General features: G+C 42.7%; 1 protein-coding gene, 1 long non-coding RNA gene and 1 other non-coding gene across 13 annotated transcripts; 1 reads left to right on the top strand and 2 right to left on the bottom strand.

Moving 5' to 3' along the window:
* Positions 1-219: 219 nt before the first annotated feature.
* Positions 220-325, top strand: LOC144704018 (small nucleolar RNA R71). Its single transcript, XR_013581711.1, has one exon. It is a non-coding gene; the product is annotated as a small nucleolar RNA R71 (small nucleolar RNA).
* Positions 326-1891: 1566 nt separating this feature from the next.
* On the bottom strand, positions 1892-24486 carry LOC144703620 (uncharacterized). 11 transcript variants are annotated; one of them, XM_078575829.1, is made up of 7 exons: positions 24243-24486; positions 23996-24036; positions 22038-22106; positions 15877-16008; positions 15735-15778; positions 12536-12601; positions 11348-11442 (listed from the first exon to the last, which is right to left on the bottom strand). In XM_078575829.1, the coding sequence occupies exons 3-7, from the start codon at positions 22075-22077 to the stop codon at positions 11437-11439; spliced, it is 288 nt and encodes a 95-aa protein (XP_078431955.1). In that variant the 5' UTR covers positions 22078-22106; positions 23996-24036; positions 24243-24486; the 3' UTR covers positions 11348-11436. The 11 variants fall into 11 exon arrangements, 5 of the variants coding, with proteins under 5 accessions (XP_078431953.1, XP_078431955.1, XP_078431957.1 ...); XR_013581580.1 differs by lacking the exon at positions 11348-11442 and adding an exon at positions 12084-12445 and having other exon boundaries at positions 15877-15976; XM_078575828.1 differs by lacking the exon at positions 11348-11442 and adding an exon at positions 12084-12445.
* LOC144703800 (uncharacterized) lies at positions 19617-20477 on the bottom strand. Its single transcript, XR_013581629.1, has 2 exons — positions 20174-20477; positions 19617-19838 (listed from the first exon to the last, which is right to left on the bottom strand). It is a non-coding gene; the product is annotated as an uncharacterized LOC144703800 (long non-coding RNA).
* Positions 24487-25306: the final 820 nt, after the last annotated feature.

Here is a 25306-nt window from a genome sequence, read left to right as displayed (position 1 = left end):
ACCCCTCTAACATCCAACAGTCCACCTTTCCGAGGGGTAACCCTAACATGATCGGAGGCATCTTGGTGATAGGCTAAATTATCGGACATTTTTTGTAGTAGTGCCATAGCTTCATCTTCATACATGTCAGCTATGGCTCCTCCACTTGAGATATCAACTCTGCCTTTCTCCACATCATTCAAGCCTTCATAAAAAATTTGCACTAACTCCCATTTTTGAATGCCATGGTGGGGGCACTTCCTAATGAGCCCCATCAATCTCTCCCATGCTTCGCTAAATGTATCATTTCCCTGCTGAAAATTTCTAATCTCTCTTCTGAAAGAATTTTTCCTAGCCACTGTATAATATCTTTTTAAGAAGCTCTTCTCCATATCATTCCATGATTCAAAATTTGTTCCCAATGTTCTAAACCAATCCTTGGCTCTATCCTTAAGGGCATGAGGGAATAGTTTCATTCTCACAACTTCCTTGGAAATTCTGGGGTAAGTGCAACTATCACATGCTTCGTAAAATTTTTCTAAGAAGTCATAGGGCTCTTCGTTTGCCTTCCCCAAAAAGGATGGTAATAGCTGAAATTGGTGTGGATCGATTCTAAACATCATATCTTCTCCAATCGGGGCAGATATCCGGGTTAAGATGGGGGTTTCTGCTGGTGTGGAATACTCTCTAATCCTCCTCCGTCCATCGTTAACTACCTCAGGGTTTCCTGTTCCATTACCTATTGGGTCCATTGGTACGGGTCTAATCAATATCTCCTCTACGAATGTGGGTTCGGTGAAAGACGACTCGGGTGTGGTGGAATCTACTACAGGGGGATTTCTGTCACTGCTCCCTGATTCACATCCAGACCTAAGCTTCATACAAAACCACTAATTCAAACACAACACTCGTTAGTCGTTAAAAACCAAATACTGTCTTAAATCAAAATCAATAATAAGGAGACTTAACAAACTCGTGAGCAACAATTGACCAATGTGTTTACAAATAAAAATATGTTGAATTCCTAAGTGTTGCCTCCCCGGCAGCGGCGCCAATTGATAAGCCGAAAATAGGGGTAAAAATTACGCAATTTTTTTAGCCCTTGTCGTTGTGAATTTTTGGCTTATGCAATAAAATTTATAAAACTCTACTTAATATGTATAGTGATAAGTATGAGTGTCGTCCAAAGGAGGCAAGTAGGAATTTCAATTGATTTTATTTTTGGTGTTTTAGATCCTAATTAGAGTGAATTTGATCTTCAATGAGGATCAAGTCACCCTAATTAGGTGAGAATTTAGAGAGCGGGATAGAAGAGATGAGAAGACTAGAAGAATTAAGGGCTCTAAATTTCCTTCTTTGATCCTAATTAAAGGATCCAAGAAGTCATTTAGAGAGGTTAAAAGAGGGTTCTTAAAATGAGTTGGGTTGAGTTTTGCAGATTGATAATTCAGAACTAAAATGGGGAAATTGAGAATTCTAAGAATTAAAACTAAATTTTTTAGAATTTTCTTTTGTAATGCAATTGAATGCCTAGGGAAAATTTCTCAATTTCTCCTCTCAATCCTAATCAGGGCTTTTACGTGCCGCTCAAGCCAAGCAATTTAGAAGTTCAGACTAGAATGGAGATGAAGAAACAAACAACTTAACCTATTTCATTCAAAATGCACAAAAGTTTGAATACAATGAAAGAAAAAAATACCAAAACTGTTGATCCATGCTGGGACTCCTCTGTGTCTTGCAGCTGTGATGAAGCAGCCTCCAGAATGAGCCCCTCCTCTCGGAATTCAGCTTTTATACCTAGGTTACATGGTGAAAATCACCATTTTACCCCCATTTAGTAATTAATTTTTATCTATCAATATAGGATAGATCTGAATGATCTAACCGTACAGATAGAAAGAGGGGATCAAGACAAATGAATCCATAAAAAAATCATCTCAATCGGACTTCAGGATCAAAAGTTATTAATAAATCAATTTTAAACCAATTTAATCCATTGGATTTAAAATTGATTTATTTATTAGTTTCGTTTTTAAACACGCAATGACGTGTCGCTCTCTCATTGGCTGGCGCATTTTGAATTCTCCTTTTTTGCAGAAAAGTCCTTAAAAAGCCTGAAATTGCTTTTGGACGCCGCCCAAAAGTAATTGCGTATATGCCCCTGGCGCACTCTCTCTCTTCCGATTTCTCCTAAAACATTAAAAATATATATTAAACATTGCAATAAAACCCTGTAAAATTTTAAATTGGATCTTTATGCCTGCAATGGCGACCGAGAGCTGTTTTCAGGGTCTTTTTGCAACGAAAGTTTGCAAAAAGGCCCTTGAAAGTTTGAAAATAATAAAAATACTTCTTTTTCTATTAGAAATATGCCCTTTTTTAATAGAATAAATGCATTTCTTCTTGAAATAAATCCCAGAAAATTCCTAAAAATTTGTAAAAAATTCTAGAAAATTCTAGAAAATTCCCTGATTCATTCCCATGTTGATAAATGTCGAAATAAAATTTTTAATGTGCCATTTTGATCCAAAAATAATTATTTCGAGCTTCAGAAAATCCTTACAAATTCATATAATCAACAAAAAATTAGGGAAAAATCAGAAATTACTTGAAAGCATTATTTTCGTATAAATATATGATAACAACCCAATTTTAAGTCTTTTAAATGCATAAATCAGGCTAATAACATGAAATAAAGACCGAAATTCGGGTGTTATCAGGTGCCCAGCAAGTGCATTGCCACGCTCTGTGGTGCTCATTGATCCTCCATGCCTAGTCCGCGTGGTGCGACGTGGTCTAAAGTAGGAGGGACAACATCAATGCAAAATGGCAAGGCCACTTTCCCGGTGTCGGTTAAGACCTCTCAGACTAGCCCATCAATGCTAATCCGGTCATTAGATGGGAAATGGAGGGGGGGGGGGGTAGAGTACCCGAGTCGGGTCGGGTAGAGTCATCCGGGTGTACTCGATTAGGGTTGACCGAGTTGACCTGTCCGACCGGATCAGGGGTGACACTGTTGACCGTGTCAACCTGGTCAACGCGTGTAGGGTTGACCAAGTCAGCCTGATTAGGGTCGACCAAGTCAACTACGTCAGAGTTGACCGTGTCAACCTGGTCAACACAGCTAGGGTTGACCAAGTCAACCTGGTCAACACAGCCGGGGTTGACCAAGTCAACCTGGTCACCCCATCAATAGTGGCTAGATCGTTGTTGTCAGCGTGGTCAAAGTTGACCAAAGCTGGGCTGATTGAGTCAACCTGTTTGACCCGATCAAGGTTGACTGAGTCAACCTAGTCAACACGGTCCTAGCTAACCGAGTCAGCTTGGTCGACCCGGTTGAAGTTGACGAAAACACTTTGGTCAACTTGCTCAAGGTTGACCAAGTCAACCTGGTCAGCTCGGTCTGAGTGGACTGAATCATCCAGGGCGAGACGATGAGGGGAGACCAAGTTGATCGGGTCAACTCGATCAAGATTGACCAAGTCAACCTGGTCGACTCGGTCAGGATTGACTGAGTTGATTTGGTCAGAGGCGGCCGGGTGGATCAGGTCGACTTGGCCTCTCTTGACCCGGTCGACTCGGTTAGAGTTGGGCGAGTCGACCAGGTCAACTTGGCCAATGTCGACCGGTTCGGCTCGAGCTGAGTCGGCCGAGTCGATCGCATTAACTCGGTCGTGCTCGACTAAGTCAACTTGATTGCATCATCTCGGTCGTGCTCAACCAAGTCAACTCGATTTGAGTCGACTCGGTTTGAGGCAACTCGGCTCAGAAGAGCCTAGTTAACTCGGCCCTCCTTGGCCACGTTAGCAGATTTTGGTGAGTCGTGAGGTGGCATCAACGTGGGCCGATCTAAGCCTTCCGTGTGGTAGTCCCGATGAGAATTGAACGACTGAGAATGCATGGAACAGTCAACTTTTGTGGGCCCCATAGGGGTGAACTTACCGGCAATGCATTTAATGAATTGTCTGTGGCGTTAAGATGCCCACAGCTCTAGAGACCCTAGCTAGTACTGTTGGAACATTTATATAGCTTGACAAAGATGTACATTTGTTCAACCGCCCCAGATATGCAAGGGTATGTGTAGAGATCGACCTTTTAGAGGCCATCCACCGCATGATCTTCATTCACAATGGGGATGAACTGATTCGATGGCCTATAGTGTACGAGAACCTTCCGCAGCTCTATACGCATTGTATCCTTCTAGGTCATACACTTCATACGTGTCGCCAAAGGGCATCGCCGACTACAGTAACCCCCTCAAAGGAGTACCTCCCACCTTTGTCTTACAACGACTACATCATAGAAGCATAGTCTACTTCTCAAGGGCATCGCCCCACCCAGCGACTGCCTCCAAGTACACGCCCCGCCTCTGCACCGCATGGTGCGCCTGCTACTACCCCTCACCTACCTAGGGACTCTATGTCGGTCAAGCATGTTTCGGCCAAACATACAGCTTTAGGGTCACAATGGGTGAAGAAGGGGGCTGAGAAGCACCCATAAACCCTACCCCGTCCCCCGGATGTTCCCCCTATCAGCATTCGGTCGGGCAAGGGTAAGGAAGTACAAGCACCCACTAGTACCTCCAATACCTTTGCCTATTAGATCTAGAATGCCCTGAGGGAGACTGCGTGGAGGTTGGGCAGAGTCCTTCGAGTCTCCTCAACACTTCCGGCCATACACCCATCCGTCTCTCACCATTCTCCCATTCCTTATCATCCCCTCGTTTTACACCCTCTCGCCTCTCATCTGTCGACTGGCCTCCATCTTCATCATCCCCATCACCTCGCTCACCTCCACCTACATCTTCCCATCCTTTCCCTACGTCTCCCCCCCTAGCCCCATCCCCTCCCTCCTCCACTATCCAACCCCTTGCTCGTGCACACTGCCCTCCTCTCTCTTCCCCCTCGGACCCACTCCTCCCTATACCTCGCTCATCCGCCCCCTTGCTCACCACCCATCCCCATCCATAGCTTACCGCCGCACCCTAGCGACACTCCTTCCCCTCCTGATATACTCATCTCCATGCCCGACCTCCATCCATCACATATCCCTTTCGAGCAGGCGGAATGCTTGACTAATCGTCAGGCTTCACTCACTAGTTTGGAGGACACTTGTGGAGGTACTAGTGGTCGGGCTTCCATGAGAGAGGAGGATGATGTCTCTCTCTCTGAGGATTCAGACGTGGATGCCTCTCCCCTTTCGGGACATCGTTCGGATGCCTCCCATACACGTTGCATATACAACACCCGATCAAGGGTCCGTCACGTGAGCCGATAGTTTTATGATTCCAAGTCTTGTTTGGAATTATAGAGGTATTGGTAACCCTCTTACCCAGTCACATCTCCTCTCACTAATAATAAACTACAACTTAGGGATAGTTGGGCTTATCGAACCGATGACAACATTAGATCATTCCCTCTCCATAGCGAGTAAACTCATAATGGATCATGTTTATTGTCATTCCTTGAATAAACTCCAACTTCTTTGGAAGCGAGATTATTCGTTGGTGCTACTGGCTGAAGGGACCCAGTACGTCACTTTTGACATACAGTACTCCCCGAAGCCTTACTCGCTTACTATCATTTACGCCCTAAACAGACAACCAGAGCAAGAGGCCTTCTGGGAGGAACTCGCCTTACATGCTCATTCCCACTCACGGCTTGTTGATCTCCCTTGGTTTATTGCTAGGGATTTCAATTGCATACGGGCAGTTAGAGAGTGCTAGGGGGGCCGCCCACCTCGGTCACGATCTATGCAAATGTTTAACGACTTTATCCATCTGGCGTCACTAGTGGAGCCACCTACCATAGGCGAGCAGTGGACCTGGTGGATGCGCGTATGTACGAACGGCTCGATTGTTGTTTTACCCATAGTACCGCACTGATGCATTGCAACATCACGATTGAGATCCTACCGCGATATTACTCAAACCACTCATCGATCATCCTTCTGCCAAACTCCAGCAACCAAATTTGCCGCCCTCCATTCCAATTCCAAGCCATGCGGTTAGAGCACACCGACTTACATCGTTATGTACGAAGCCATTGGCATGGAACAATCTCTATAGCACCCATGGAGAACTTCAATTACACACTGAGGAATCTCAAGTTCCACCTTAAATGGTGGAATTGCCATGTCTTTGGAGACATACACGCACCGGTTGAAGCACTCAAGCAGGAACTAGCTGCTATCGAGCGACAGTTGCAAGATGGTTGGACAGACGACGTGGGAGAGCACCAGCTTTACCATAGAGAGCAGCTTGAGGAAGTTATGCGGCGCCATGAGATTTTCTATCTCCAGAAATCGCCTGTCCAATGACTACAAGAAGGTGATAGAAACACACGTTTCTTTCACGCTTCGATTTGTCATAGAGGGCGTCCTAACTATACGACACTATTAAAGACGTATATTCAGGACCCCGCCCAACTAGAAACTACAGAAGTGGAGTATTATCACTCGCTCCTTTCCTCACAACCCATTGTTGTGAGTGAGGACATCCTTGCTTGTATCCCTCACTTGGTGATCGAGCAAGATAGTGCACTTCTCACAACCCTTCTTGCCCAAGCAATGATTAAGGAGGACATTTTTTCCTTGGGTAGGAACAAGGCCCAAGGACTAGATGGATTTTCGGCAGAATTCTACACTGCATGCTGGGATATCATAGGCACTGACTTGGTGCTTGCTACCAAGGAGGTGTTCATGCGCAAAGTCTTCCCGCGAAGTTGGAAATCCACTTTTCTGGCGCTCATTCCAAAAGTGGATACTCTAATTTCCTTCCGAGGCTTTTGCCTCATTAGTCTTTGTAATGTGTGCTACAATGTTGCATCCAAGATCATTGCAAATCGACTAGGGCACTTTCTCGATAGACTTATCTCGCCTGAACAGTGTGGTTTTGTCAGGGTTGATAGATCCATGACAATATCATGCTAGTTCACGAGCTAGCCCAGTCACTAGATGCTCATATTCGAGGCTCCAATGTCATCATCAAACTAGATATGGAGAAGGCCTTCGATCGAGTCGAGTGAAATTTTCTTACGCAAGTGTTATGTCGCTTTGGGTTCACCGATGCGTTCATCGATCTAGTCGTTGCCTGCATTCGAGATAATCATTTCTCTCTCTAGATGGATGGAAGTTCCACTGAATTCTTCACTGCCACGAGAGGTCTACGGCAAGGTGATCCTATCTCACCCACCCTTTTTATATTGACGGAGGAGGTCTTCAGTCGATCGCTCACACGTGCGATCGATCGTGGCCGAATCCAACCATATTTTATGAAAAGGGGATGCCCGATCCTCTCGTATTCACTCTTTGTAGATAATGGCATCCTTTTCCTTTATGGATCCAAAAAAATCCATTAAGGAATTTATGAGCGTCACCACTACGTACAAGCAAGCCTCGGCCAACTCGTCGATGCCTCAAAGAGTAGCTTTATAGTTGGTCCTTCCACCACTACAAAGCGCTCTCAGATAATCCAACACTCTACCCGTTACTCACGAGGATGCCTCTGTTTCGACTATCTTGGATGTCATATCTTTCTTGGACGCGCTAGGCATCATTACTTTGATACCCTTCTGGCCAAATTAAGAAAGAAACTTGACAGATGGAAACTCTATTTTCTCTCTCCTAGAGGACACATCCAACTTATTCGACGTGTCCTCATGAGTATCCTGCTCCATACCCTTGCGGTCCTCTCACTACCTCTCACAGTCCTCCGCTGTGTGGAATGACTATGCGCACGTTTCTTATGGTCCGGTCACCTCGAGGGCAAGCATCGCCATCATTAGGTCTCTTGGGAGAAAGCATGTCGGCCGACGACCAAGGGGGTTTAAGAATCAGATGCCTCTCAGACATCCAGGACATGCTTCAAAAGAAACTCGTATGGCGCATGCACACCACACACTCCCTATTGGGAAGTTATATTTCCGCCAAGTACGGGGAGTGGGCCCATCGAGAGATCGATATCCAGGGCCATCTGAGGTGGCAGGCGTGGCAGCAATAGTGGCTTGAGATTGCCCAGGTCACATATTGGCGTATAGGCCGAGGTACGATTAGCGCCTCGTTTGATACTTGGCACGCTAACGAGCCTTTCGCTTGCCATCCCCGCTTTGTACCACATCGAGTACAACTCATAGTGGCCTAGCTGCTTATGGGCAACACGCCACACCTATGGGAGCACCATGGCCTCCCCTCCGCCATGTTACCCCAGGTCTAGAACACTTCAATCGGGTCCACTCCCAAGCGTGCTATTTGGACGCTCACACTCGGCGTCGCATACTCATACAGTTCTTCTTGGGAGTATTTTCGTGAGAAATCCCCCATCCAGCACTAGGGTCACCATCTGGCGCCCGTCGATCCTTACCCGCGTCTCCTTTTTCCTCTGGAGACTCCTACACTGTGACCTCCCGATTGATGATCGTGTGACCCATCTAGGCCACTCTCTCACCTCACGTTGTAACTGCTCGTGTCAAGCTGTGGATATCATGCGTCATGTCAAGCTGTGGGTACGGCACATTCACCATTTAATCCCTACTCGCAACTACAGCTCATAACTTGGATGCAATCTCCTTCGTGCTTGGGGCATTCCAGTGACCCTTGCCCCTATCCGCATTCAGCTACAGGTCATCCATTGGCTCCCATCGCCAATTGGCAGCCTCAAAGTGAATTTTGATGGTGCGTCCAAAGGGAACCCAAGCCAGCAGGGGGAGGTGGTATCCTCTGGGATCATACAAGGAGTATTCTCTTTGCTTTCTCCTCTTCCTATGGCGTACAAACTAACACAGTAGCCGAACAAAACCTGCTTATTGTCATACGTGATGGTTTACTCCTCTATGAGGAACAAAACCTTCATAATATCGTCGTGGAAACAGACTCACATGTGTTAGTCGGCATGCTTCATGTAGGTACATGCTCCCAATGGCGACTGCACCGTGTATGGCACGACATCATGCGGTGCCGCCCTCACATAACTAGCATTCATCATCAGCTACGAGAAGGCAACCAGATAGTAGATACTCTCGCCAACCATGCGGTACACACACGACTCCGTTCCTCCCTTTTCCTTTCTTGGCAGGCGCTCCCTCTGACCGCTGGTGATGCTATCGCGTCGAACGTCTCAGCTTGCTAAACCTCTGCACGCGCCGCACACTTTCGATGGAGGCCCCTTGGGAGTGGCGGATTGCATGGAGCACTCGAGGCGGGAGCGCTCACGCCTAATCTGATGATCACGACAGTGGGGTGGACTGCGCCCACCTCGAATGAGGTCCTCGCCACGCACTTCATCGATGCACTTGTTAAAGGCGGGGACAACTCTACTATCTCTCCACCATCATCATGCGGGGGGCTCATGTGAGGCGTCGACGTGAGCAATTCTCCGAGCACTTGCAAGGTATCACTTATGTATCATTTTCTTTCCTGCACATGGGCATGAACGAGTGGGATCCGAGTGTAATTGGGATATTTATACTCGCTCCATGCCTATAAACATTGATAAACACTTCACTTTATAAATGAAATCCCCCTAGGTGTCGTCCACGGCATGGCTGGATCGATCTACGGGCAAAACCGCAGGGTTAGCCGTACCTGGCACTGTGTTTTTTGCCATTTAAAAAAAAAACTAACTAGGTGTGAATGTAACTAGGCATCACACTTCTCATGTTGGAATGCAATGCTTGGATGAATATTATCATGCATGAAAGTGTGACTCAGAGTATACCTCTATAAGTGGGGCACGGGGTGATGGGTGATTTGGCAGAAGTGGTACGTGCGCGACGCAACTAGGCATCACAGTGGAGGAGGCTAGGCCTAGTGGCGTAGGTATGCATGTTGGCGTGAGAAGGCACGCAGTAGTCATATTGGCGAGCATTGTGGGCACAACGATGAGCGTGTGGGCTGCAAGGCACTTGCTGCACCGGTGGTAGATTGTCAAGGGGTGACAAGAGGTGGTTTGGCGAAGTTGGCGCCATAGTAAAGTCAGTTGCCAATGGTAACATATCAGATTTCAATTGGCGATAATTTTCTAATTAACCCAAAGCCTGAAATTAATTTAGAAAAGCCTAAGTTTTAAAAGAAATAACCACCAGGGATCACATTTTGATTCGATTTTATTTTCTCTCTCTCCCTTGATAGGTAGCCCCCCTTCCTCATAGGGGTAAATATAAGTTTCTCCTTTAGAAATAAAGGGGAGAACGCCAACATGAAAGAACCTATGGGCCCTTGTAAGGCCCCAAAGTATGCAGCATGTGTGCACGGAGGCCGGGCTGCTTTCTGTGGGGACTTCTCCATGTGTTGGACTCAAGATTTGGAGATTCAGTCCATAAGTGTGACGCTAAAACATGCACTATAGGTGGTGAGCCTACCCTTGATCTGTAAGGCCCTCCCCTTTTGCTGTGTGTGTCCATCAACACTAAAGCGTGGAGGATTAGGGGAGGCATGCACATGCCGTCTAGAATGCACAATGGTGCTAAGTGCTGCGTGCGTGCGTGGGATGCGTAGGTTTGGCTATGGTGCCGTAGTGCTACGCACGGAATGGTGCGGGTGAGGTGCACAGCGGTAGGCATGTCCCGCGCGCATCGTATATGCAGAGCACGAAGCAGAAGATATTCGTCCAGGAGACTAAGGCAGCGCATAGAGAGGACCGAGATGACGCGAGCATGTGGTGTCCCCGGGGGAAGCACTGTGTGCACAATGCCTATCTTGAGGTGCCAAGCACTGTGGGTCCCAAGAGGATGGCACATGATAGGTGTCAGTGCAGGTGCTGGTGGCCTGTGGAGCGTTAAGGTTTAGATGGGGCAGCAGCTGGCCAACCACCATGCCAACCAGTGCGCGGTGCCCCATCTGGGGGCACACATGTAACGGCTGGGCTGGCGGGCACGCCGGAAGCTATGGGCCTCAAAGCCTTAGAGCAACACTACCAAGGCATGTGAGGCCTCATCTGGTTACATTGGTATCTTCTCTCATCATCATCCATATAATATCAATGACTACAATGTAACCTCTTTATGATATGAAAGCAATAATCCTATTTCCCTATGGATTTGTCTCAACACCTTCTCTCCTAATTCCCTTTACGCAATATTAAGTTATTGCACAGACTTCCGCTATAACAAAACAAGGCTGCTCAATATTCTGCTCCAAGCATTGAGGCCGTCATGCGTTAGACTCGAGCATTGTTCCTAGCTCCAGATTTGACCGTGTGAAAACAATGAGTAGGAGGGCGGCTTACAAAAAGGCCCACACAAGCTCCCTCACATACACACTTGTAGGAACATAGTGAGGATCTGATATGTGCGAAAAAACACACATAAACACATACGTGACCCAGACACAAGGCCTACAATATAAGAAAAAATAAACAAAAGACAATGTCAAACCTTCGGGGCCCGTTGACTAGTTTGAGTACTCTGAAGGCCCAATCTCGTGCATCAAGCCTAGCTCGATGAGCTACTTAGCACCGGCTCTTCAAACCTAGATGATTCCCCATTAGAGATTTGGCACTATTAGGCATATCATGATGGCTTTAACATGTTATTATTTCCATAACAACAAACAACTATGGACCAATTACACTACAACAAGGTCAGCTTTTCTTGGTGACAAGGGAAGGTGTATTTGTAAAGTTGTAACAAGGTCATTGTGTTAGGTTTCTCGTTGGGCCAATTGTGGTCTTAGGGTTCAGCTTTGACGTAATTTAATCATTTGTTGTACAATTTCTGTTATGCATATTTCATATTTTTTGCTTATGGTCATATCGTGTAGAATTGCTTTCCCTTGTTGTGACATTCATAATGATTATAGTTAAAGATATCACGTCATCAGCATATGATCTTCACGTAATAACTCACACTTTTTCTGTAATTTATGATATCAAATCTAAAGTATTATCCAAAGGATGGCTTGCATACAATATCACAGGAAAAAAAGTGTTAGGTTGTGTAATAGATGAAATAAGTGTAATGCGGGATCAACAGATATCTAATTGTCTCATACATGGTTAAACCATCTCAGAATTCATGGGAAAAGTTAAGATTTCCTATTGCATATTGGACCATTGCTCACAGGTACTATAGTGCACGATTTTCTAAGATGTGGACGGATAGGATGGGATGAAGATCATCACGTCATACGCCTTTATATAGAAGTTGGAATTATCCCATATAGAGTTTGTCCCATTCCAAATATTTTCATCCATGTCCCATCCCATCCGAAAACCATCCGGTCCATATTCGGGACGAAGCAGTGTACTAGGCAACTCATAATTTTACATGGGGCACAATACATGTCAAATTCGAGCTTGTGGTCTTGAATGGAAACATGACTGCCGTAGGATGCAACAGTCTTCTCGTTCGCCATCCAATGCCATAAATCACATTATCTAGGGCACATATTCTTCATCGCATTAGTTTTTTGAACTCCTGGACGAGACAACTTTTTGCCCGCAAACAAAATTACTGTCCCATGCATCCGTGCACTATACAGGTACAACCACAATGGAATGTAACAAAGACTTCAGAGGAATGAAACGATATTATAACATAGTTGGTTTGTCTTGCAAACTCACCATGGGGTTCAAGATCATGTCGAAAGTCACTGCTGAGATGACCACTATGCTCCAATGCAATAAATACTACAACATAGAAGAATACATGGAACCGTCAAGGGAATGATGGTAGACTGTTAGTTAATGTCACAATGCTGTCCTTAATGCCTAATGCATGGACCACCACTAATATGTGAGCATATACTAAAAATTGAGAGCATTGGTCACAAGCTTATGAGCATTTAATTAACAATGCCCCCGTATATGAAGACATACAAACACCTCAATCAATAAAAACAGAACCGGAATCCACTAAGCTCCCCAACATTGTGGTACATTATGCATGAGATGTCAAATGCTGCATTGGAGGAACATTATGTCGTTGATTTTCTGGCTTTGTAAAGCCCAATTAAGAAAGATAAGGACATGACTGCCTTGTAATGGGTATGAATTGTTTTTTAATAATGTCATTTTACATAATGACAGACTATGACCAATGGTACAGAGATAGTCAGAGTCATGGAAGTTCTTCATATTATGATGATGACAATAGACAAATTGATAATATGTCACAAAGGTTTGCGTGTGTACTATCTTCACATCTCAAAGCTCATTAGGAGACAATTTGTGTTAATGTAGACAGCTTGTGAAAGTATGAAAACAGTGCGTGAAGTATAAAAGAATAATTTCAAAGAACTGTTTGATGACCCCAATGACTGTTCTTTGTGATTTCAAAAAAGGGGTCATCTGTAACTCCTAGCATGAACATCTATACGTTGTTACTTGTGAGACAACTAGGAGCCATTTGGGGAGGCCTAGATCTAGCTTTTATTGAAAAATGAAGATGAAGACTACTGCACTGGACTCAATGATGGAGTCCCGCCTAAAGAAAAGGAATGACGGCTACCCATTCAAACAGAGGAATCAGAAACTTACCTGCAGGCAACTAAGACGGATGACACCAAGAAATCATTACTACATATGCTAACCCTCATGTAGCTACACTCGTGCAACACTTTCTATCTTGAGACTAAAATTAATATTCAATCAGTAAAAGTTTAACTTGCCTATGGTATTTAACCTTCTCTAATGAATTTTTCTTGTTTCCCTTTTATTAAAATATAGAAATATACAATGGCAAAGGGGTATATACATGGCAAGGAAACTATGTATAGAAATCTGAGTTTGAAATTATAAAAATTATATTTTAAAATATTTTTAGAATATTATAATAATTTTTTCAATTAATGTTGCGGTCATCAAAATTTAGATGGGAATGAAATAACATTAGTTTGATTTTATAACGAGTATCATCAAACTAGTTGTATGAATGAACACATTAAAATTAAGCATCAAGGAATGTGTTTATAAAAAAATGTAGGAGATATATGCCACATATGCAATTCAACTGTAAACCAATGTAATTCAAAATGTATGGAGAAAATTGTTAAAGTGATCTAGAAAGTGACATTGGCGAAAGCAAAGGGAAACTTTTTTTCTAAAGTAGTTGGGGATGGATCTAATACTTTTTCAATTGGGTTCCTGTCTTCCTCCCCTCGGGAATTATTTATCAGTTTTCTAGATATATCTGCAAAAGAAGCCACATCTCATCCACAACCATCAGATTCACCGTCATTAACCCTCTGCCTCCACCAGAAGAATGACCATCTCCGTCAAACACGCCTCTTCTTCATCACCCGTAGAAATTTTAATGAGATTATTGAAGCCACCCCAAGATCCTCTTTCTTGGACATCTCACCCGCCATCCAGGACCTTGTCGTCATAGGTTCTTGAAGGCCCACCCCATCGTGCCAGAATAGTCGCCCGTATGGACTGCCACACCAGCTGACTGAAGCCTATGCCCCACAACGTGGGTGTGCAGACCCGTGCTGTCGCCCCCCGGGTGCTGCGCATTTCACACAGCTACGCACGTGCTTGCGCATCATTTCACCATCTTAAACGCTGTCACACGCCTCACGTAGCTGCGTGTACAAACACACCCCACACAAACGTGCACACCCCATCCACGCATAACCTCTACTACCACACACCCCGCAGCCGCGTGCAGTGTGCTCATCCGCACAACTATGTGCCGCCCTACACGCACCGGTGTGTGCCACACACCATGCGTGCCGCCGTGCGGCTCTTAGCTGCACTGTGTGCTTGAGCCACACCTTCACATGACGGATTGGCCCTGCACCCAAGAGGAGTGTTCCCGAATTACGCCATCGTGCGCCCCTTTCCTGCCATGCATTGCCAACTATGACCCACATTATCATTCTTCCAAAACCGTTACCGCTTTCATCGGTCCATTGACGCCTTTGACAATTATTTTCTCCATGGCGTCGCCCCTCGCCTCAAACATCAGTGTTTTGGCTCTTAGGTTACACATTCTTCCCCTTTTATTTTTGCAGTATTATTACTTCTTCTAGTGTCGTGCTCCGATTGCTCCGCTGCTGGAAACTTTACAATATCTACAGGACTAGCCCTCCCTTTATCGAGAGATAAGATTTCTTCTAGGTATCAAACTAGAACCATTCTCAGATAAAGCTGGGGACGCTTGTGAACAGTAGCTGTCCCCTACTTTGTAGGTCTTTTGAATTGATTCATCAATTCTGGAGAGCTTGTCCACTGACTATAACCCTTCCTATAGTTACCTAATCATCACCTAGTTAGTGACGTGTCAATGCATTTCTTATTGTGTTTCCAATGCGTACACATATTCCAACTTGTTGCATTAATCTATTCATTTTCTCATGCATTGTAACATGTGCCACTCGATCCAGCGGTCATGTTACACCACTACCAATCATCGACACATGGAACAATAACTAATGATTTGATATTTGTTCAATACTGATTAATAATATCACGGGAGATACATATAAAATACCTGATTGAGAGATGAGAAAACCTAAGCTGAGAGGGTGACAATAAATTATAAAATTCAGATGATTAAATTGGAGAGTAATAATAACAGTATTATAATGGAGAGTTTGAGCTAGAAAGGTGTAGCTATAATGTGATAGAAACGTAAGAAGATGATAGGGATCATGCTTGTATGGGTGATTACAATGGGATGATAATAGATTATGACGTGAAAATATAAATATATGATTGATATCTATAAACACGCGACGGGATGATCAAATGGGAGAATGAAATTGATGCACGTTAATGTTGGTTTTAAAAATAATAGATGTAAGGCAATTATAGTTACTAGTGTGGCCCGCTCGCAGTGCTCGCTTGGAGTAGCCTCTAGATCTGAGCAAACGATTTTTCTAGTCAAATTGAAATTGTGCACAGTTTTATGGATTTTTTATCAAAGTTAAGGACCTCAGGTTGAGATTAGAATATAGTACCTTTTGCTTGAAGAAATCGTTTGAGGAAAATTGGATACACTTTATCTGTTATCGCTGGAGGAAACCTGAAGCAGTCACACAGCCTGCAGACCCCCACTCCCTTTTTTCTCATATGAAGCAAAGGTGCAACAACTATGTAAAAGATCTCAGAATAACATCTTCACAGACAGAGATTCAATGACCCATGAAATTAACACTTTTTACGTAGGTAAACTATCAGAACGAATAAAAAGTTCAACAATTGATTGGTATCCAGCATTGTCAGTCTTTGACTGATCTAATAAAAAATGACTGTTTGAAAATTCCAAACTGCTCAACAAATAAATAGATCCAGCTTATCCAAAATCTAGATCTGAGCGAATGATTTTTCTAGTCAAATTGAAATTGTGACAGGAAAAGGCGATTGAGTGGAAACAATAATCTGTTTTCTTCCACTACGTCTTTCATAACAATCAAGTCAGCGATCATCAAAAAAAACGTTTTCAGTGATGAAGGTTTTCCACTGTAATTGAAGAATATAGCAGTGAAGATCAAAGGTCGATTTTTTCAAAGAACCGGAAACTTAAATAGTACAATAAATTCAGTTTCCCTTCCAATAGATGCCCAAAAATATATTCAAATTTTTTGAATGCCAATCCAGTGAAAGAATTCAAAGAAGTATATGCAAATTTGTGAAGAATGCAGAGAATTCTGCCTTTGGGAACAGATAGGACAAATGAGGCCTTTTTGAGACAAATGAGAAAGATGCAGAAGAAGTTTATTGAGATTTTTGATACAGAGAAAAGGGGAAAAGCTCACATGTAAACAGGTTGGGAAAGACTTTCCTTTATAGGCTAAGTCCTTTCTCAAGATAGCCGTTGGGGGCAACGGTCATATAGCCGTTGCCCCAACGGCTATTTTAAGGGGCAAAAAGGTCATTCTTTGGGGAGCGATAGAAAAAAGAAAGAAAAAAAAAGGAAAAGAGAAAGGAAAAAGGAAGAGAAAGTAGGAGAGAGATAGGTGGGCCATTTATAACTCATGGCCCACCTTTTTACATGTGTGTCAAAATACAAAAGGATGAAATTAGATGTTTAACACTCCCCCTCAAGTTGGGCATAGATGTTAATCATGCCCAACTTGGACGCCAAATCTTGAAACTGTCTTCCTGGTAGTCATTTGGTCAGAATGTCAGCCACCTGTTGCGGTGATGGTATGTATTCTGGACTGATGAGTCCAGAATTAATCTTCTCTTTGATGTAGTGTCTGTCAATTCTTGCATGCTTAAATGCGATCATGATGCACGGGGTGCCTGGCCGTAGCAATAGCTGATTGACTGTCAGAATATGAGATGATTGGCTTTGGAGGAATAAGTTTTATATCGGTTAGAGAATCGTTTAGCCCCCTTCCTTCGCAAACACCTTTCCTTAAAGCTCTGAGTTCTGCTTCAGCACTCGATATTGAGACTTCCACGCTTCTTGCTACGCCAGGTGATTAAATTTCTTCCCAAAAACTGCAGTATCAGATGTAGATCGACTATCATCCAGAGAGCTTGCATAATCTGAATCGGTGAAGATTTTAACCGTAGGGTCTCCCCTGCCTGAAATAGAAGACCCTTCCCAATTGTCCTTTCAAATAGGAGAGAATACGGTCAGCTGCTGTCTGATGAGACTGTCGTGGATCTGACATATACTGACTTAAAGAGTTCACAGCAAAGGATATATCTGGTCTTGTGTGGTTTAGATAGAGTAATCTGCCAATCAATCTCTGAAATGATGTCTTATCGATGGGGTCGTCCTTGTCGCTCTGCTTGGCTTGAAGTTTGACATTTGTATCCACTGGAGTGCTTACTGGCTTACAATCCAATTTACATGTATCCTTGAGTAGATCCAGGACGTACTTGTGTTGAGATAGGACAATGCCGATCCTGGAATAAGCTACTTCAATACCAAGAAAATAAGTGAGTTGACCTAAAGATTTAATATCAAAGTTGCTGGTCAGATGACGTTTTAGATTTCCAATTTCCTTGATATCATTGCCAGTAACGATAATATCATCAACATAGACGATTAAAATAGCCAGTTTGGAGTCTTGGCCATGTTTGAAGAATAGGGTATGATCACCCTCACTTTGTGAGTATCCAACTGATATGAGAGTAGATGAAAATTTCTCAAACCATGCTCTTGGGGATTGCTTTAATCCATACAGAGATTTCTTTAGCGACACACATATGATGAGTTTTCATGCAATAGATAACCGGGGGGAGGAGCGATATATACCTCGTCTTGCAGTTCTCCATGTAGGAATGCATTTTTAACATCAAATTGCGAGAGAGCCCACTGATGCGTGGCTGCAGGAGAAATTACTAGTCTTACTTGTATTCAGCTTGGCGATCGAGCGAATGTCTCATGATAGTCTATTCCATAAGACTGGGTATATCCTCTGGCCAGTCGAGCTTTATACCTTGCAATAGAGCCATCTGAATTATGTTTAATCGTATATACCCATCTGCTACCAACCAATTTCTTTCCTTCTGGGAGTGGGCCCATATCCCATGTACCATTCTTCCTTAATGCCAACATTTCGTCATCCATAGCAGTTTTCCATTCGGCTTGAGACATAGCTTCTTGAACATTTCTTGGAATGACAGTGGTCAGTAGTACCTGAACAATCTTTCTGTAACCTGAGGACAGACGATCATAAGACACATAATTGCATATGGGATATAATTTCTTACTGCGGCATTCCCGAGTACCCTTGCTGATGGCAATAGACCAACCTTGATTAGCTGGTGCCGAAAAGTCTTCATGAGTATCTTCCTCGTTCTCCATCTGAGTAAACTCTTGTTCTCCATCTAACTCTGGATTGTCCTCAGCCGTTTCCGCTCGATCCATAGCTGGAGAGGAATTTTCAGATGGATTAAATCCCAGATTTTCTGTATCTAAATCTGTTCCTGTTTCATTTACTTCCAAATAACAGTCAGATCGATGTCCCTCATTGTAGAACATGCTGTATTCATCAAACTTCACGTCTGCGGTAACAAATGTTTTCTTAGTAAGAGGATGGTAACACACATAACCTTTCTGAGTAGATGAATACCCCACAAAAATGCACTTGAAAGCTCTGGAGTCCAATTTTCCTGCAAAGTGGGAATAAACATATGCTACACACCCAAATACTTTAGCAACCAAATTTGTATGAAGAGATAATTCTGGGTGACTTGAGGCTAATAGATCAATTGGTGACAGTAATGACAGGGTTCTAGATGGCGTTCGGTTGATAAGATGTACAGCAGTAGCCACAGCATCACTCCAATAAGTCTTGGGGCAGTTTCCTTCAAATAATAGAGATCTGGCTGAAGACATAATGTGCCCAATCTTTCTTTCAGCAAGTCCATTTTGTTGAGGAGTGTTCACACATGAGGATTCATGGATAATTCCATGATCATTCATGTATTGATTAACTTCAGAACTGAAATACTCCCTTGCATTATCAGATCGAAGTATTCTAACCCTTTTCCCAAACTGGTTATTGATCAACTCGATGAATCTGATGATCACGGTTGGGACTTCTGATTTGTGTTTAAGCAGGTAGATCCAGGAATATCTTGAGTAATCATCCACAAAGATTATAAACCATCGGTGCTGCGATCTTCCTGTAGTAGAACAAGGACCCCAAACGTCACTATGAACCATATCGAATGGAAATTTCTTCCTATGATCAGTTCTTGAAAAATGAGATCTTCTATGCTTGGCAAATTGACAAGACTCACAAACCAATCTTTGGATATCAATGTTTTTAAACAAATCAGGGTACACTTGTTTCAGAAGATGAAAGGAAGGGTGTCCAAGTCTCCTGTGCAGTAAGAAAATACTGTTTCTTGACTGAGTGTTGAGAACCATCTTCAGAGTCCTCTGTCCTTCTAGTCCGTCCACTAGCAGGAGTCCCCCTTGCCTTCTAGCAGATAAAGTCTTCTGGCCGGTTTCCTTTTCACACAAAAAACAGTTAGATGAGTCAAATATAAATCTCCAACTTGTGTCGTCCACTAGTCGTTGTAGTGACAACAAGTTGGCTTTAAGTCCTGGTACATGAAGAGCACTTTGTAGTAATAGATCTTTAATCTTTATTTTCCCAATTCCTGCCACTTTTAGAATCCCACCATTGGCAGTAAAGACAACATGATTATCATCTATTACTTTATATTCCTCAAAGCATGATTTATCAGGTGACATGTGATCTGTGGCTCCAGAATCTACTATCCATCCATGTGATTCTGGTTGAAGATTTTCATGTGTAGTAAATGCAATACTTTTATATTCACCTGATTGGGCGAGAGACGTGGAGCTGAATTTCTTGAATACTTTCTCGACTTCTTCAGCTATGAGCTTTTGAATATCTCCTTCTTCTTTCTTTGGTGCTTCTCCCACTTGACTGCTGGAGGATGCAACATAGGCTTTATTCTTTGCTCCTGGGTTCCATAACCCTTTCTTTTTGAGGTCTTCCTTCCATGCCAGCTTCCGGCACTCCTTAATATGATGTCCTGGCTTGGTGCAGTAGGCGCAGACTACGGGTTCTGTGCCGGTTGCTTCCTTAGACACGTGCTTAGACGATTTTTCTCTTGACTCTTCTTTTAGCGGCATGTGCTCTGAGACAGAGGGCTCAGTCGATAATTGTTGCTTTTGGCCTTCTGCGGCTTGATCTTCTTTCTACAATCGGCACTTGTTGCCTCCGAGATCGCTTCTTCCAATGTAGGGAATTTCTCGATGGATTAGCTGGGATCGGAGACTTTCATATTCAGAATTTAAGCCCATGAGGAAGGTAAGTGTTCTTACTTTAATCTCCCTTTGCCAGTACTCGAGATTCTGAATTGAGACTGGCCATAGCTGATCAATTTCCCTCCATATTGCCTTGAGTTGGGACGCATATGAAGCTACTGATAATTCCTTCTGCCGGATGAACTTTACTTGAAGAAGGAGGTCATACACCCTCCAATCGTTTTGCATTTCTGCACAGGATTTACGGATTTCCCTCCATATATCTGCAACAACATCCATTAGATAATACTGATTTCTTTGTTCTACCTCCATATTTCTCACCATCTAGTTGGTGATGTATGCTTCTTCTGCGCCAAAGCTTCAACTGAGCCTATCGGTAGGTGGTGAATCATCGCAAGATGGTCACCCATGAAGGCGGCGACCAGTGACCTTTCGGTCAATTTCATCCAACTATATCCGTTTGTACCATCATACTTAAGATCCAGATCTGGTATGACCAGTCTGTTCTTAGTATAATCATATATATGAAGCACTTCGTCTGCAGAGGATTCTTCTTCCGAGCTGTATGCAGAAGCTTTGGCCTGCTTGGAAACTTTCCTAGAAGCAGCCTTTTTTCCCATATGATGATAGAACTTGCTTGTAGACTTGCAGACTTGCAGACTATGGAGCTCCTTTCGTCAGGGAAGGTTGAATGAATCAACCTTGCTCTGATACCATGTGAAGAATGCAGAGAATTCTGCCTTTGGGAACAGATAGGACAAATGAGGCCTTTTTGAGACAAATGAGAAAGATGCAGAAGAAGTTTATTGAGATTTTTGATACAGAGAAAAGGGGAAAAGCTCACATGTAAACAGGTTGGGAAAGACTTTCCTTTATAGGCTAAGTCCTTTCTCAAGATAGCCATTGGGGGCAACGGTCATATAGCCGTTGCCCCAACGGCTATTTTAAGGGGCAAAAAGGTCATTCTTTGGGGAGCGATAGAAAAAAGAAAGAAAAAAGAGGAAAAGAGAAAAGAAAAAGGAAGAGAAAGTAGGAGAGAGATAGGTGGGCCATTTATAACTCATGGCCCACCTTTTTACATGTGTGTCAAAATACAAAAGGATGAAATTAGATGTTTAACAAAATTGATTCCGTTAAAATAAATCAAAGAATCGGGATCCAAGATCAGTAAAGTATTTAAGTGCATTTCCATGTACTTGGCAAATATTTGTGGATTTAAGATGGTCGATTCATCTTTGTTATTAAACTTGGGTATCTTTACTTGTATCATCCATGAAATGTGTCTATCTTTAGCCGTTATGTTGGCGTGTTAGTCAAATTTTTTAAGAGGTAGTAAATTTATTGGAAACTCAAATAAGAATAAAATGTAAATTACCCAAATGAACTTTTGATATTTGTATCAATACGTACCCTGCCGTAGTGAATCAGGCGGCCCTTGGTCTCTGATCATGTGTCGATGAGCGATGTAGAATCGCGCCTCTGATCGAATTCGCAGAAACAAAATTTTAGAAGCAAGAGTGAGAGAAATTGAAAAACAGAACTGGAATTGCACTTCGGATCAATTTCTTAAAAAGGGAAATTTGAATTATCAGATCTTATAAGATTAACTTGCAACTTGAAAATTACGTCCAATCGAAATATAAGAAAATAAATTTGAATTCTGCTTCTCAATGAAATCTTAGAAAGGAAAGTTGAATTGTGTGTCCGATCAGATAGTTGAAACAACATGAAAAAATCATAATTAATTGGATACTACGTGAGGAAAAAACAATCTTGATCGCAGCTATGAATAATAACAATGAAAGCGGAATTTATTTCCTATCTACGAAGAACAAAAAAATCTTGAATATCACTCTAAAACGAATCATTTATACACGAATCAATACTGCAGACATCGGTCCCTAGAACCCTCAGAAATCTAAAAACTGAATGTGCATTGCTCGCTTGGATATGGAGACCCAGGATATTTATTGCAAATCTAAGTCTGGAGGCATTTGTCAAACAGTAAGAGTAAGAAAATAATGGGTTTGATAGTGGTACAGAGAGAAAGAGATAAAAATTGAAAGGGAGATAGAGATAGAGAGTGGAAGACATTAAGAAATAAATAGTAAGTTTCCGATTAATCGACCCATAAATTAGTTTGAGAGATTGTTTAATCTATTTGAAAATCTAAACAAATTATGGATTATGGTACATATTGTGGGACCAATCGAGCCACGAATTTCATGGTAGACTGAGAGAGATAGTTTACCCATGAATTAATAAGAGAGAGTAAGATACTAAGAGAGATATTGAGAAAGAGATTAATAAGAGAGGAGAGTGAGAGAGAGAAAGAGAAGGAGAGAGAGAGAGAATAAGTATAGAAAGAGAGTAAGTGAGGGAGAGAGAGAGAGTAAGGGGTAGAGAGTAAGAGAGAGAGTGTAAGCAAAGTAAGAGAATGAGAGAGAAAAAGAGAAAGAGTGAGAGAAAAATTAAGAGAGAGAGAAAGAGGGAGAAAGTGAGAGAGAGAGAGTAAGTGAGATTGTGAGAGAGCGTAAGAGAGAGATTGAGAAAGTAAGATAGAGTGACCGAGGGTAGGAGAGAGTGAGAGATAGTTTAGCCTAGAAATAGAAAGAGAGAGTAAGATACTAACAGAGATATTGAGTAAGAGATTAATAAGAGAGGAAAGTGAGAGAGAGAGAAAGAGAAGGAGAGAGAGAGAATAAGTGGAGTAAGAGAGTAAGAGAGGGAGAGAGAGATAGTAAGGGGGAGAGAGTAAGAGAGAGAGTGTAAGCAAAGTATGAGAATGAGAGAGAAAAAGAGAAAGAGTGAGAAAAAAGTAAGAGTAAGATACTAAGAGGGAGAAAGTGAGAGAGAGAGAGTAAGTGAGAGTGTGAGAAAGCGTAAGAGAGAGAGTGAGAGAGTAAGAGAGAGTGAGAGAAAGTAGGAGAGAGTGAGAGAGAAGTGATTTGATGAAGGGGTGAAGTGATTTCAGAAAAAACCCATTATTTGCCTACATTTTGAATTGCGGTAGAGAGGAAGAAAAGAAGACAGAGAGAAGAAGAGGGCAATAGAAATATAGAGAAGAAGAGAAAGACAGGGCAATCCAGTAAAAGAAATCGAGTTCGAACGAATATAATCTGAAAGAGAAAGAGAGTACATTTTGAAGAATTCGGAAGAATATATTGAAATTGATCCCATTAAAAGGATTTGAAGAATCGGCGGCCGAGATCGGGAAAATACCCGTTGAGATCAGGAAAAATTATGAATTTATCGCGATGGATAGGAGGGAAAAAAGAAGGAGAGATGAGGAGGGCAGCAGAAATGTGGAGAGAAAGAGGGACAGTGATAGAGAGAGCGAGAGAGATACATAGAAAGAGAAGGCAAACCTCGTCGACAACGACCCTTCAAACTTCACGGTGCCGTGAATCTTTTTCAGAACATGAGGCGAACAAAAAGCGTAACAGTCAGATGGGTTCTACGGGAACAAAAATGGATTTGATGAAAGGGAGAAGTGGTTTGAATATTTCTGCACATTATCGCAATAGAGAGGAAGAAAAAAAGATTGAGTGAATAAGAGGGCACCAGAAATGTAGAGAAAAGGAGGGATAGAGATAGAGAGAGCGAGAGAGATACATAGATAGGGAGGGCAACCCTGGTCGACGATGACCCTTCACATTGACGGCAAGAAGGCCCGGGAGGCCGGGGAAGGAGGGCGGGGCGGCGGTTGGAAGGGGGCGCTCAAGACTGAGAAGGGGGCGCTGAACACTGAGAAGGGGGTAGCGGCAGCGAGAAGGGGGCGCTTTCGGCGGGGAAGGGGCAGTAAACGCGCTTCTCCCTCACTCTCTCTCTTCTATGTCATTCTCTCTCTTCTCTCCCACTAATTTTTCAGCCAATCAGAGGCAGAAGCGCACATGTATTTCTATTATAGTAGTATAGATGTTCAATCCTTAAGGCCTGCTTAGATTACAATCAGTTGTATTTTACCTAGTCTCTCTGTTTGTATGGTTCCTTCTCACACGGAAGAAAAATTCGAACTCCATTGAGGAAGTCATATGCAATGTTAAAAAAAAGATGCCCGTATGGTTGTTTAGTTGTTTGTTTCTCTGTTCTTTTCACTTACCGTAAATCAACCCTTTAAGATAGTGAAACCATGGTGTTGTGCATGTGCCCGTGAGCTGCCCCTCTTCTTTGTGGTCTTGTCTCAAACACTGAGGACACAAAGATGAGTTGGCTGGAAGTCAGAAACCCAAATTATTTTTCGGTCAGCCTACAAATATCTCAAGAACATTAAAATTTGCTTTTTATGGGGATCAACATCATATTTTATAAATAACGGCACGTGAATGCAAAGGAAAAGTAAAAACAAAGCAACCTTCCTATGTTCTGCATAATCATCCTTTTATATTGATATCAAGCTTTGAATTTAAACAAATCCTCGCAATCCTTTTTTTCTTTCTTCTTATTAGTGGTGTGGTCACTTCGTTTTTATTCATTCATAGTTGAAGGTACTTAAATATTCTTCACTAATTATTGGCTCACTAAACCAGTGTTTTTTTATTCCCCCCAATCAGGTGTCACCCCATATTCATAGTGGTTATGTCATTTTGTTTTTGTTTATCCATTTATAAGAGGCAATTCCAAGAGCATCACTTGTCCTGAAATGAATGAAAGACTAGAAACATTCAAAATATATTTTG

The sequence above is a fragment of the Wolffia australiana genome, chromosome 5 (assembly GCF_029677425.1).
Source record: "Wolffia australiana isolate 7733 chromosome 5, ASM2967742v1".
Classification (NCBI taxonomy): Eukaryota; Viridiplantae; Streptophyta; class Magnoliopsida; order Alismatales; family Araceae; genus Wolffia; species Wolffia australiana.
This window is presented reverse-complemented; position numbering and strand designations above follow the sequence as displayed.

Bases quoted from the DNA above. Each gene is read 5' to 3' on its own strand.
- LOC144703620 (XM_078575827.1), bottom strand. From the start codon at position 22,077: ATGATCAGAGACCAAGGGCCGCCTGATTCACTACGGCAGG. The intron at 16,009-22,037 runs GTACGTATTGAT...TCTTTTACATAG, and splicing joins GCCTGATTCACTACGGCAGG to TTGTTGCACCTTTGCTTCAT. The intron at 2,170-12,535 runs GTGAGTTTGCAA...TTAATGTTTTAG, and splicing joins ACATGATCTTGAACCCCATG to GAGAAATCGGAAGAGAGAGA.